The 15,303-nt window shown below is 32.7% G+C and overlaps 1 protein-coding gene across 1 annotated transcript in view; it reads left to right on the top strand.

Annotated features, from left to right (window-relative positions):
• Positions 1 to 15,303, top strand: part of LOC111086612 — an 88,680-nt gene that overhangs the window by 24,555 nt on the left and 48,822 nt on the right. Inside the window, exon 2 of the mRNA XM_022390131.1 lies at positions 2,719 to 2,840. Within this exon, the coding sequence (XP_022245839.1) occupies positions 2,808 to 2,840 (33 nt within the window). The 5' untranslated portion in view covers positions 2,719 to 2,807. The remainder of the gene's footprint in view (positions 1 to 2,718; positions 2,841 to 15,303) is intronic.

Genomic DNA, 15,303 nt, shown 5'->3' with positions numbered 1-15,303 from the left:
TATATTATGCTATTATATATACATTAAACTACTATATATATTATACTATTATATACATTAAACTACTATATATATTCAACTAATATACATATACATTAAACTACTATATATATTCAACTAATATATATATACATTAAACTACTATATATATTATACTATTATATACATTAAACTACTATATACATTAAACTAATATATATATATTATACTATTATATACGTTAAACTACTATATATATTATACTATTATATACATTAAACTACTATATATATATATTATACTATTATATACATTAAACTATTATATACATTAATCTACTATATACATTAAACTACTATATATATTAAACTACTATATACATTAAACTAATATATACATTAATCTACTATATACATTAAACTACTATATAAATATTAACCTACTATATATACATTAAACTAATATATACATTAATCTACTATATACATTAAACTATTATATAAATATTAAACTACTATATACATTAAACTACTATATACATTAAACTACTACATACATTAAGCTACTATATACATTAAACTAGTATATACATTAAACAACTATATACATTAAACTATTATATATATTAAACTACTATATACATTAAACTAATATATACATTAATCTACTATATACATTAAACTACTACATACATTAAACTACTATATACATTAATCTACGATATACATTAAAGTACTACATACAACAGGTATTCACAGTATTGGTATTTGCACATTGCTTTTTAATTCATATCACACAACCTGAACATAGAAGTAACAGTTTTAAAAAAAGATATTTCATGTCTGTTTTGCAGTCTGTGTGAAACAGTTGTTTTAATAAAAAAAATGTATACTTTCTTTGTGTATCGTAATAGATGATAAGAAAGATGGCTGTCTACTGCACAGTCTCACAACGTAAAAATAAAGCTTAACATCATCTACCCCTTGCTACAAAGATCTATGTTTTATAAATTGATGAGTTATATTAAGAATATTGCTTGGATATGGCTACAAGGATATGTTTGTTAATGATTTCAAATTTTAAAATTACTCATTTGACATTAAAAGTTGGGTAGTTTGTGTAAAAATGGGCATCTTTTTAACAAGGTACTAGAAACTTTATTACAAAATATGGTTGAGGTTATGAGAATTATTCTGCTGTGGACTGCAGTTTCGCCCATTCAAGATTCATCAGCACAGCGTGGGTCATCAAACCAAATAAATACAGTTAGGCCTCTTATAATGGTGATGTGTATATAATATTTACGGTATTTTAAAGTGATTTTTAACACCCCTATACAATAACCCCAATTAATTTAGATGTGCGAATAAGATCATGCCATTGACCCTAATATATTATAGTTATTAAACAATTGGTCCAAGTTACTGTGATCCCTAAGGGGTTTGCTTTGGTTTCAAACACAAAGATGCACAATAAAATGATTGCGTTGTCCTTATCATTTTATCATTATAAGCCCTCAAGCTTACCCCCCTAAGGGATAAATGCTTAGCCTATTCAGCAAAATATTTTGAGTTAGAAATATTACAAAGTAAGCTCAACCTATGTTGACCAGGGATGTAACCAGGGATGTAAGAATATAGGGACTGTTTTTCTTATGGTAACGTTCTGAAATATACTAAAACACAAATGTTATTATGTAATATACAGCTAGAAGTAACGGCTATCAATACAACTAGATAGCTGGTAATTACGAGTTTTGGTTTTGGTTTCCTCTATGTCATATGCGAAACATGAAACAGAAAAACAAGCAAAGTATGAGAATTAACCTGAATTGGAAGCCGTATAAATGCCAATGTAAATAAAGGTGGCGCTGCTTAAAAATGTATGCCTAAAGTTCTATGTAGTAACTCTCACTTCAACACCTTCTATGATGATTGAACCCACTCGTTCATTGAAATTATATCTATGTAACGAGAACTTCTTTTGTTGCTAAATTTCCCTGAGAATACATACTTAGATATTAATTTTCCTAAAAATACATACTTAGATATAAATTTCCCTGAGAATACTTACTTAGATATAAATTTCCCTGAGAATACATACTTAGATATTAATTTTCCTGAGAATACGTACTTCGATATTAATTTCCCTGAGAATACGTACTTAGATATTAATTTCCCTGAGAATACATACTTAGATATAAATTTCCCTGAGAATACTTACTTAGATATAAATTTCCCTGAGAATACATACTTAGATATTAATTTCCCTGAGAATACTTACTTGGATATTAATTTCCATGAGAATACTTACTTAGATATAAATTTCCCTGAGAATACTTACTTGTTTTCTCAGTTACTTCAACGACAACATCGTCATAACATGTGTTTGTCATTATAAGAAAAAACTTAAATATCGACTTACGACAATTTAATTTCTACTGCTGGCCAGTGGCGTCTTTAACTTCGGCGCAATCGGGGCAACGCATCGACGAGCCCCTCATATTGCGGGACCCCAAAGTAATGCAAAAAAAAACCTTATAAATTTCTATACTTATAGCTGATCAGTACCGACGGGTCGACTAAGAAAGTTGCACCGAGTAGTTTGAAATGTTAAGAACGCCCCTGCTTCTGTTTTTTTTTTCGTTCTATCGTTAAAAATCACATTTGTCCTGTAAATCTGTTGTAATTGTATATGCCAAGCTTTAATACAAAATATCAAACTTTTGTTCATACTCAGGTCAGGAGACTTCAATTTTGTCTTGACGTTTTATGCAACAGCAAGGATAACTAGGGGCATAATCCAAGAGTTCAAAACCTACAGATATCATGCAGACTAAAACTATAAACCAAGATAACCAGGTAAGTGAACTTTATGTCAAAGAATCAAGAATATGTTAAACACGTTAAACAAATCATACGTTTTATTTTACATAGTTTAAATTTCAAAATTATATTACTTATTTTACATAGTTTAATTTGAACAATAATGTTACTTATTTTACACAGTTTAAGTTGAACAATAATGTTACCTTTTTTACATAGTTTAATTTGAACAATAATGCTACTTTTTTACATAGTTTAATTTGAACAATAATGTTACCTTTTTACATAGTTTAATTTGAACAATAATGTTACCTTTTTACATAGTTTAATTTGAACAATAATGTTACCTTTTTTACTTAGTTTAATTTGAACAATTATGTTACTTTTTTAAATAGTTTAATTTGAACAATAATGTTATCTTTTTACATAGTTTAATTTGAACAATAATGTTACCTTTTTACATAGTTTAATTTGAACAATTATGTTACCTTTTTACATAGTTTAATTTGAACAATAATGTTACCTTTTTACATAGTTTCGTGTTGAAAATGATATCCCATATAAATTAAAGATAATGGTACCAATAATAAATGGTTCAATATATATAGTTGAATGAGAAAGTTGGATAATATTTTTTTATATATACAATGTATTTATTTTGAGGCAAACAGCTCATTAGATCAGTATCAGCCTGAAGGAAATATTTCGCAGTGATAAGCAGTATAATAATTAACCATTGTGAAAAAAAAAACACTTGAAAAAATTGTTTCTGTCTCTTATTCTCGAATTATCATTACCTTTCAAAATTCTCGTCTTTTGTTTATGGCTTAGCAAATATTTTTTTTTAATCTTCATCTTGAGTTTTTGACTTATGTAGATGAATATTCATCGTGTAAAGGACAATATATAATTACAAAACAGGCACTTAAAACATGACTTACGTGAAACGTAATTAGTTGTCGTTTCCTACTCTGTATTCCATCAAATATAATTGAAATTAGTGAAAATATGTAACTGAAGACTATTTTACTTGAGATATGTGTATACATTACAGTATTTACATTAAAAAGGTCTACGAAAGATCGTCACAAATGTCAATATATTGTTGATTGTAAATGAATTGAATATAAAAATGTGTTCTATTAAGTACTTCAATAATATTGTAGTTACTTTTGTCACTAACTTCGTTTAGACACGTTGAACGTAATTTCAATGTCAACTACTCCAAAGCACTCGTTATAGATCGGCAGCATTCTCCAAAAACATAAGTTAAAAATAAAGAAGTTAAGATCTAAATAATAGCTTTGTATGTTGATGGCAATATCTAGTAATTTCAGACCCAAATCAATATAATATTTTGTAAATTATAAATAATAATTTGGTGCCATATTTAAAAATCGTTAACTACTTTATGGCTATCGTGTGACACCAATGCCCCCCAGTGCCGCAGCGGTAAATCTACGGACTTATATCGTTAGAAATCGGGTTTCGATACCTGTGGTGGGCAGAGCACGGATAGCCCATTGTGTAGCTTTGTGTTTAACTACAAACAAACAGAAGTGACACCAAACATACATATTTTGTATTCCGTAGACGTCTGGATACCAAAAAAGAATCGAATCAAACAAACGCCTGAAGCGACGACATCAAACCACCCGACTGTAAATTCATCGTCGTAAAGTTACTATTCTAAACTAGTTCCCTTAAATTAAAATTGATTATAAGATCATTTTCGAAACAATAACTTTAAATGAATCAATATTTTAATGACTGGGTCAAATTTCTGACTAAAAATATCTTATCTTTCTTTAATCGCAGAAACGAGTAACTCATTTTATTACAGATTGTGTAGTGCCTTCAGTTGTCCCCCCCCCCAGTGGCACAATGGTATGTCTGCGGGTTTCCAACGCTAGAAACCAGGTTTCGATACCTGTGGTGGGCAGAGCACAGATAGGCCATTGTGCAGCTCTGTGCTTAACTACAAACAAATAAACAAAGAGTTGTTCTTTAAATCTGTCCTGAATCGGTTCTGATCGTCTGTGTTGAGTAGAAGGCTTCATGATAGGCTATCTGTGATCGGTTCTGATCGTCTGTGTTGAGTAGAAGGCTTCATAGTAAGCTATCTGTGATTGGTTCTGATCATCTGTGTTGAGTAGAAGGCTTTATAATAGACTATCTGTGATTAGATCTGATCGTTTCTGTTGAGTAGAAGGCTTTATAATATACTATATCCTATTGGATCTGATCGTTTCTGTTGAGTAGAAGGCTTCATAATAGTTTATCTGTGATAAGTCCTCAGACTTACGCTGAGCCACCGGGAGTGTGTGGAGATGGAGCGGTCCTGGCTGCAACTATAAAGTTTGTTTGTTTGCTTTCCTGAACAGCATCTTATGCACACAATGGGATAAGAACTCGTCTCTAATTTTTAATTGCAGGAGAGAAGGAAGAAAACTAGTCGGTAGCACCCGCCATCTCAAGCAGCTACTCTAATAGGAAAACTAGGTTGGCTCTTACCCTTATAACGCACTCGCAGCTGCAAGTGCATAGCATATATCGTAGCACCACAACTAGAATCTAAAACCCACGGAGTCCCAGCATCTCTAGGGCCGACGATCTTGAAATTCACGACTTTGCTATTCTACATTGTGCATTGCAGAGCACGTGATAGATATTTCATATATTAAATTTCTTATCGTACGTTTAAAATTACTTTACTTAACCTGTCTGTTTTGATGTTTTGATTGTTAGGAATAATCTTTAACTGGAACAGGGTTTTGAAATTAGTTGGATATATAAAGTGGGCTATTATTATAAACACAGTTTTCTTAATGCTATGGTTGATTAAACGGACATTTTGAGTAGTTTATTGGTTAACAGTTATAATTTCAGACATGTATGTATACAAGATTACAACTTTTGTTGCTATTTTGACGTCCTTTGTTACTTGAGACTAATATGTATACAATACTACAACTTTTGTTACTTTATTGACGCCCTTTGTTACTTGAGACTAACATGTATACAAGACTACAACTTTTGTTACTTTAATGACGCCCTTTGTTACTTGAGACTAACATGTATACAAGACTACAACTTTTGTTGCTCTTTTGACGTCCTTTGTTACTTGAGACTAACACGTATACAAGACTACAACTTTTGTTACTTTATTGACGATGTTAGTCTCAAGTAACAAAGGGCGTCAATAAAGTAACAAAAGTTGTAGTCTTGTATACATGTTAGTCTCAATTAACAAAGGGCGTCAATAAAGTAACAAAAGTTGTAGTCTTGTATACGTGTTAGTCTCAAGTAACAAAGGGGTATACAAGACTACAACTTTTGTTACTTTATTGACGCCCTTTGTTAATTGAGACTAACATGTATACAAGACTACAACTTTTGTTACTTTATTGACGCCCTTTGTTACTTGAGACTAACATGCATACAAGACTACAACTTTTGTTACTTTATTGACGCCCTTTGTTACTTGAGACTAACATGCATACAAGACAACAACTTTTGTTACTTTATTGACGCTCTTTGTTACTTGAGACTAACATGCATACAAGACAACAACTTTTGTTACTTTATTGACGCCCTTTGTTACTTAAGACTAGTTTTGTTGGTGATTTGTAAAAGTAAAACAGACTAGTTACTGCTCATAAGTAACTGCTATTTTATTTCTGCCACGTAGTCGTTTACTGTTATTGTTGTTATAAGTGATTTGCTATGTAATCCTACATGCTGTGATTATAGTTTTCTTATTATAAATATAAATATAGGACAGTAAAATAAAAAGGGTTAAAAACGATGGCAGGAAGCCTAAACTTCGGTACTGTAAACTATCTGGAGAAGTAATTCATTTCTATATAACTAACATGAGATTTGTTTTAAGATAGCTAAGAAATAATGTTATATTTGATTTGTAAATATAAAAGAAAGTTATATCTCTGATGAAAAAGTTTTATAAGTCAGGGTACTTATAAATGTAGAGGTGAAATAATTAACTTTAAAAGCCTGTTTATTCGGTACAATATATAACGGGAGGAGAACGGTGCATTTTTCTTGATAATTAGAGGCAACGTGAAATCTGTTCCGATCCATATAGCTATAAAGTTGAAAAACTCACGATGCAAGGATATTACGGGCGTTGGCTATTAGTATCCTTTAAATGCGGACAGTACGATACAAAGTTGACCCAGTTAACTTATAACTGCAAGGTAAGAACGTGCCTCAAAAAATTTTAGAATTAGGCCAAAGAGCTATGATTTTAACTATTACGTAGGATTAATACCATGTACGATGGAAGTTGTAAGTTGATGTCTTAGATTGATACACTAACAATACTTTTTTACGCAGGATTAATACCAGGTACGATGGAAGTTGTAAGTTGATGTCTTAGATTTATACACTAACAATACTTTTTTTACGCAGGATTAATACCAGGTACGATGGAAGTTGTAAGTTGATGTCTTAGATTGATACACTAACAATACTTTTTTACGCAGGATTAATACTAGATACGATGGAAGTTGTAAGTTGATGTCTTAGATTTATACACTAACAATACTTTTAATTATCGCCTAACTTGGAAGGAGATATTCGGTAATACTAAAAATAGGAGAAAAGGTAAAAAAAAATTATTCCTGTTCTAGAAATATTTTACTTTTTCTTTATTTTTGAAGTACATAAAGTAACATGATTAATAAGTAGCGTTAGAGTTTTCCTAATAGTAGGGAGTATAGTAATGTAATATATGTCTAAAACTCCACATGTGGGAAACATTATTATGGGAGTATAGAAGTAGAGAAGCTTGTTTGTCTAGTTACAAATGAATTAGAAACCACGATGTACGTTTAAGGGACGCAGGTGGATTTAATCTTGAATATATATCGTCATTAACAAGTCTGTTTATCGCTAAACCTGCTATCTGAAGACGACTTCTTGAATTCTAATTGATTGAAGTCTGTAAATGACTTAAGTTCTCTGAAGATAAAAAAAAGAAAACTACGTGTTAGTTGCAGAGAAACAATGCATTAAGAATTGTAGTTGGTTGAAGTTGTTTTAAATTTTGAACATCAGTGTATTATGAAATGAGCTCAGTAAAATATATAAGGTTGTATTCTTGAGAGTTAATATTTGGCAGATTATGCCAACTAGATGTAGAAATTAACTAAGAAATGATCAAATGGTGTGTTGAAAGCCCAAAATAACTTGTCTTGAAAGTTTCCATCACCTGTGAAGAGAAAATACCTATAGACAAATGTTTTTATGTCATTCGGTTGGATAGCTTTCGAACTCATCAAAAATTTGTGAGCCAGAAAATCATCTTGAAATCTGTCAAATTGACACTAATAATATTAAACATTGATAAATGTATAATTTCAGTATCCCAAGGTTACACTTGCACGCCAAATATAATTTTAAGAAGTGCCCAATATCCAAATGATACAATTATGCGATGTTAGGTATACTCCTGAATGTCATTTTTTTAGATATTCGGCAGCTGTTAAAGCAAGTAAATTATGTTTTTAAACATTAATTTTAATTCAAAATACAAGCATTTCTGAAAGAAGTAATAGAATGACATTTGCATGTGTTATTCTATTTTTCAATCAAGTTAAAAGTTAAATGGACTTTCTCGTGGTTGTTCTCTTTAGTCACGTAAAATCAATCGTCAGTTAGCAAACCAATTCTTCACAGAGCCAGTCTTATCTGTAGTATTTTCATATCTTTAGGGGTTTGCTGCAGCTAAACAAAAACAACCATAAAACATGATAAAGCCAGCTAACTGCCTTATGAGGGAATTTAAACATAGGTTTTCTTCAAACTAGCTGCTTTATGAGTGAATTTCGACATAGGTTTTCTTCAAATCAGCTGCTTTATGAGTGAATTTCAACATAGTTTTTCTTCAAACTAGCCGCTTTATGAGTGAATTTCAACATAGGTTTCTTCAAACTAGCAGAATGAACTATAGATTTAGACCATATCTGTGTTATTTAAAAGATGGAATATCTGCGATTGGTCTATTTATACATCATTAAATTCGTCACATTTTACCAGTATACTTATTGAAAATATATACTTCGTCATTTCTAGCCTTAATTAACTAACGCACTTGTAGTTTTTATTAATTGTTTGTTTGTTTGAAGTTAAGCACAATGGGCTATCTTTGCTTTGCCCACCACGGGTATCGAAACCCGGTTTCTAGCGTTGTAAGTCCCAAATATATAGTAATATTATCTTAAACATAGTCATATAAAGTTGCCATCATGAAACGTGAACAAAATTTTCAATTTTACCAAAATAAGTTAACAACTAATCAATTCCAACAAGTTTGATTTAGAAGGACATAAAAAACAAAGAAAACGAGAGACATTAAATAATCTATAAATCTCCTGCTTAATCAGAAAAAAAGAATAGTAATGAAGAACTCATAAAGCAACTAGTTTGAAGAAACCTATGTTAAAATTCACTCATAAGGCGGATCTACAGTGGAATGAGCTATAGATTTAGACTATATCTGTGTTAAAATATCTACAGTACTATATATTTGTGTTAAAATATCTACAGTGGAATGAGCTATAGATTTAGACTATATCTGTGTTAAAATATCTACAGCAGAATGAACTATAGATTTATTAAATCTATAGCTCATTCCACTGTTGATATTTTAACACAGATATAGTCTAAATCTATAGCTCATTCCACTGTTGATATTTTAACACAGATATAGTCTAAATCTATAGCTCATTCCACTGTTGATATTTTAACACAGATATAGTCTAAATCTATAGCTCATTCCACTATAGATATTTTAACACAGATATAGTCTAAATATATAGCTCATTCCACTGTAGATATTTTAACACAGATATAGTCTAAATATATAGCTCATTCCACTGTAGATATTTTGTCACATAGAAATTCAGACATTTTTTGTTTGTTTTTCTTGAATTTCGCGCAATACTACTCGAGTGTTATCTGCGCTAGCCGTCAGTAATATAGATCCGATTATATTTGCTTATGTTTTGAATTTAGAATGCTACACTCTTTTATAAATTTCACAAGAATGTTTCTTGTGAAATGATGCTATTTTGCGATACTCTAAAGGTAATTTTTATTTCTTGTATTTAATAATATTGGAAAACAAAAGTATATAGATCAACTTGGGGTACTTGTACCACCCAGAAAGAGACCCGCAAGAATATGTACCCTATCTGCGATACGAAAAGTGCAGCATCCTGTCATAGGCGAGCCATGAACTCAGAGGCCAGTGGTAAAAGAAGTCCCATGAAACAGTACACAACTGATACGTCTATGTTGTAGAGTATGAATGAACATATATATTTGTTTGTTTTGTTAAATTTAGTGCAAAACTACTCGAAGGCTATTTTGAAGTGATGGATCAGAGGAGAGGCAGCTAACCAACACCGCCAAATATTGGGCTACTCTTATTCAGTAGTACGATTGACCATCACACTATAACGTCCTCACGACTGAACGGACGAGTTTGTTTGGTAATTGGATTCGAACCCGCAATCCACTGAGTGCGAGTCAAGCGTCCTAACCACCATAAAAGCGTATTCTCCTATTGTTTTAATATTAAAATGCTGTTTTTATTCCGTTGCTCCCAGTGGCTCAGCGGCAAGTCTCAAGGCTTATAACGCCAAAATTCTGGTTTCAATACCCGTGTTGGCCACAGCTGAGGTACACCATTGTGTTGTTTTCTGCTTAACAACAAACAAATAAATTTATTGCGATGATATACAATTCTATCGGATTTAATAAAAATATAATCAACATTTTAAAACTTTGATTGCATTGAACTGAAGTTTAGATGGCTTGGAAATAACGAGGATTTTATGTATGTGATATCATTTATGTTCTTGTCTTATGGATTGAGTATTACGATTCTCAGTTGATGGTGCATCACCAACATACTGATGGCTAATTATTGGAAAGAATATGAGTTTGAGTGCATTAGTATATATTTTGTATTTTAGGTCATAGTGTTATCTATATTACCAGTCATAAATTAAGAAGCTCGTTTGAAACACCTGCCCACTCATTGTATTGCGTCTAAAGAAACTTGATAACTTATCGACAATCCATGGTGAATGAGTATGAAACACATTAATGTAAAATCCAGCTTTAACATGCCTCGTGAAGTTTCAAACGCGATAAGCCCAACGAAAGAAAAATTAGCCTGACGAAACTAATTTACATTCAACAGGTTGTTAGATATGCTTAAAAGATAAAAAAAGGAAACAAAGATAAATACAACCACTTTCAAAATTTTCTTACCGATCCGACAACACTTTATAACTTGGTAATAATACCAAAGCTACTGATAAGGCTTTTACCCCTATATAGTGTTATCAAAAGTAGTATTTAGAATTGATAATATACAGTAAAACGTTTCTTTAACTCATTTTAGTTTATAGAACGAAGTTTACTCGCTATAGAGAGATATAACGTCTCTTGGATTAGTTGTTTACATTAGTTCATCGTTTAGGGCTAAATTTACAAAACTTGAAATGAGGGATGACTTATATGCAAATGTAATGGTTTGATCATTTGCCATAAAATGATAAATCAAAATAATAAAAATATTAAGAAGCTAGCAGAGTGTTCATGTAGCATTAATTGACTCGGTTTTAAAGTACTTATATGTGACCATATTTACTGAGTTTTCAGTGTATTGTCTCTTATCCGTCTGTTTTTCTCTGAGGGCCTGCCATGGCCTGCTGGTTAGAGCGCGCGAATCGCAATCTGCGAATCGCGAAGTCGAATCCCATCATCGGACATTCTTGCCCTTTGAGCCGTGGGGGGCATTATAATTTGACATTCAATCCCATTATTCGATCAGAGTAGCCTAAGAGTTGGGGGGTGTATGGCGTCGACTTATCGAATTTCGTCTAGTCCTGCAAAGTGTATGGCGCAACTATGACTATCGGGGCATATAAATTATACCTAAAAGTGCGAATTTAAAAATGCAGAAGTTTTAAAAACTGCCGAACAAATATTAATACTATGAAGTAATATAGTAACAACAATCAGGCATGAAAAAAATGACATGTACAGTATATATATATTAAATAGGCTAAACGAGGTGCAGCAAAACGTGTGCGTAGAAAGGGGATGCCCTAATAACAGCTCCTCCAGTCTATCACTTCTAAATTAGGAACGGTTAGCGTTCATAGCCCTCGATTAGCTTGGCGCGAAATTCAACAAACAAAAACAGTGGTTTTTCTCTATTTCAAAAGTTTCGGGCAAACACTATTACAGTTTTAATCAGTTATCGTCGAAAAGTTTAAAACATTCAGAAGAAAAGTATTTGTGGACTTAAAATGCATTCCAAATATCACGCACCACGGAGAAAGGTTTTAGTCATCTTAAGCATTGGATTATATGCAGGTGAACCAGAGTCATGCTGCTAATCCAAGATAATTCTCTATAACTACCAAATCAATCTTACAATACTCCGAATTAAAGTGAGTGGTAAAATATATGAAAACTAGCTAAAAACAAATGGCATGTAAGATTTTTGTGTATGTATGTGTCTGTTAAGAACTGTTTGAAATAGGTGTTCTCAAATTGTTCGTTGCGGTCCCATGCGGATCACGGGAGACACTAAAGGGGATTGCGAAGGAGTTGATAAGATGCAACGAATCTCTTTGAACTTCTTTGGGGGAGGGCTGGTGTGTTCTCAAATTGTTCGTTGCGGCCCCATGCGGATCACGGGAGACACTAAAGGGGGTTGCGAAGGAGTTGATAAGACGCAACGAATCTCTTTGAACTTCTTTGGGGGAGGGCTGGTGTGTTCTCAAATTGTTCGTTGCGGCCCCATGCGGGTCGCGGGAGACACCAAAGGGGGTTGCGAAGGAGTTGATAAGACGCAACGAATCTCTTTGAAGTTCTTTGGAGGAGGGGGAGAGCTGTTCATTCTGATGTGTTTAAAGTGGTTAGTTCATCTTCTAAACCTCTTGGCTGTCTGACTGTACTACATAGAAAGCATTCCCTTCTCCTCTCCCTCCTTCATTTCAGTTCGTTTCAGATTTTCGCTCAAAGCTGTATTGTGTGTATAATCGTCCCTAATTTTAAAATGACAGACTAGAGGAAAGGACAGTTAGCCAAAATCGTCCATCGCCAACTCATAAGCTACTGTAGTCGAATAGTCGGATTTGACAGTCACTCTTGAGGCGTATGCACGGCCCAAGAGTGCGGAGCGTGTTTCTGGGGTATCACGATGAGAATACTAAATTCTTGGATTTGTATTGCGGGACATACTAGCAATATAACATACTAGCCAGATAACCACCCTTCTCCTTTCTCTTTGTTATTATTACCCCCGCCAACGAAGGTGGACGGAGGTTATGTTTTCACCCCTGTGTGTGTTTGTTTGAGTGTTTGTCAGCAAGGTTTCTCGCAAACAGCTGAATGTATTTGGATGAAAGTTGGTATACATTTGGACTATGATCTAACTTAGAAGTTATTAGTTTTTTGGAAGGTAAGGATCACAACAAGATCACGAAAATCCAAAAAATCGTATTTGTTAAAATGGGGACAGATTTTTCACACTACTTTTTCTCTATAACTTGGTAAAAAATTATCAGATTTTTTTTTAAAACTTGGTAGACATATGTAGAATATTATTCCTCACTGTCCTGCCAAACGTGGTCGGTGTCCGTAGATAAAGATGGACATACGGACATATTTGAATATGATCAACGTAGCGTGGAGGAGGTATGCGCTCTACTGAGTGTCCCTCAAGTTTTCCATGTTTTGTGATTGAGTGTTTTAAAGTAACGATATGACTTAGAAATACAAGTTATGTTTAGAACTGCATTATTGTACTAGCATTTTTCTGTGTGTGTGTTTTTTGTTGTTGTTTCTTTGTTTATAATGGTAGATATCATCTGAAAAATGAGGTAGGTGTTTTAAATGTTCATTCTCATAAAAGGGGGTCCTGGTTTGAAAACGTTTGAGAATCCCTGTTCTTGAACTAAAAACCAACATTCCAAGCTTTGTGAAAAGGTTGAGAAGCAGACAGAAAACTAATTAAAAGTTTTAAAGATTATACATCGAAGGTCAACGATATGGAATGTAAGATTTTCACATCCAAATATTTTTATAACTATTTGATCTGGGAACAATGTTTGATAGAGAAATCAATCATTTGGTTTTTGCCAAGTACAGTTGATGTGTTCTTTGCCTCTCCAAAATACAGGTGATGTATTGTTTCTCTCCAGAATGCAAATGATGTATCATCTGTGTTGTTTGTCTCTCCAGAATACAGTGATGTGTTATTTGTCTGTTAAGAATACAAATGATGGGTTGTTTGTCTCTCCAGAATACAGATGATGTGTTGTTTGTCTCTCCAGAATACAAATGATGTGTTGTTTGTCTCTTCAGAATACAAATGCTGTTTTGTTTGTTTCTCCAGAATACAAATGATGTGTTGTTTGTCTCTTCAGAATACAGATGCTGTTTTGTTTGTCTCTCCAGAATACAGATGATGTGTTGTTTGTCTCTCCAGAATACAGATGATGTGTTGTTTGTCTCTCCAGAATACAAATGATGTGTTGTTTGTCTCTTCAGAATACAGATGCTGTTTTGTTTGTTTCTCCAGAATACAGATCATGTGTTGTTTGTCTTGATCTCAGTATAGCTCTGGTTGCAACAATGTTATAGAGTAATACAAACATTAGTTGACCAGGTAACAATAATGTAGAATGAAGTCTAAAAGAATAATACTGTTGGTCTTCCAGAAATAAAATATAAATCAAAATGCACTCGATTCAGAGAAGGAGAATTTTAGGATTAACTGCTGAAGCGCGTGTTCACGACACCCAGATTCTTGAATTTCAGCAGTTGATCAAGGATTGGTCTGCTCTTATCTGAACGTTATTACATTACAACACCTAATCGATTTAAATTTCTACCGATAAAATATGAGTAAAGACTTTAACAAACTGAATTAATTGATAAGAATGTGAAAAGTAAAGTGTTCATCTTGAATTATTTTGATTTCCTATTTAGTTACTTATGAAACTTTTGTAATCTTTGGGATGTGGCTTGCCTGGTATTTAATTTTTGGTTCTATCATAGTATAAAACTATTTAGTATTATTATATGAATAGTGTTAAACATTTTTAAAGTCATTCTTGTGTAACGTATCATTCGTTTTATGCGATATTAATATTTAATTTTTTGATCAAACCCAGTATCCCTAAAGGTGTGAAAGAGATTAAAAACTGATCAGACTTAAGTGTCATAAAATAAAAAATAGGGGATAAAAAAGCTTATAAAGTGAAACTGTTCATCCTCGTCAGGATATAAAAAACACTCTAATAACTGATAAAGTTTTTTGTTAAATGGTAGACATAGAGCTCGTTGTATTGCTCACTAGGCCCGGCATGGCCAGGTGGTTAGGGCACTCGACTCGCAGTCTGAGGGTCGCGGGTTCGAAACATGCTCGCCCTTTCAGCCGTGGGGG

The sequence above is a fragment of the Limulus polyphemus genome, unplaced genomic scaffold (assembly GCF_000517525.1).
Source record: "Limulus polyphemus unplaced genomic scaffold, Limulus_polyphemus-2.1.2 Scaffold1252, whole genome shotgun sequence".
NCBI lineage: Eukaryota > Metazoa > Arthropoda > Merostomata > Xiphosura > Limulidae > Limulus > Limulus polyphemus.
The sequence above is the reverse complement of the archived record's forward strand: the minus strand, read 5'-3'. Positions and strand labels throughout refer to the sequence as shown.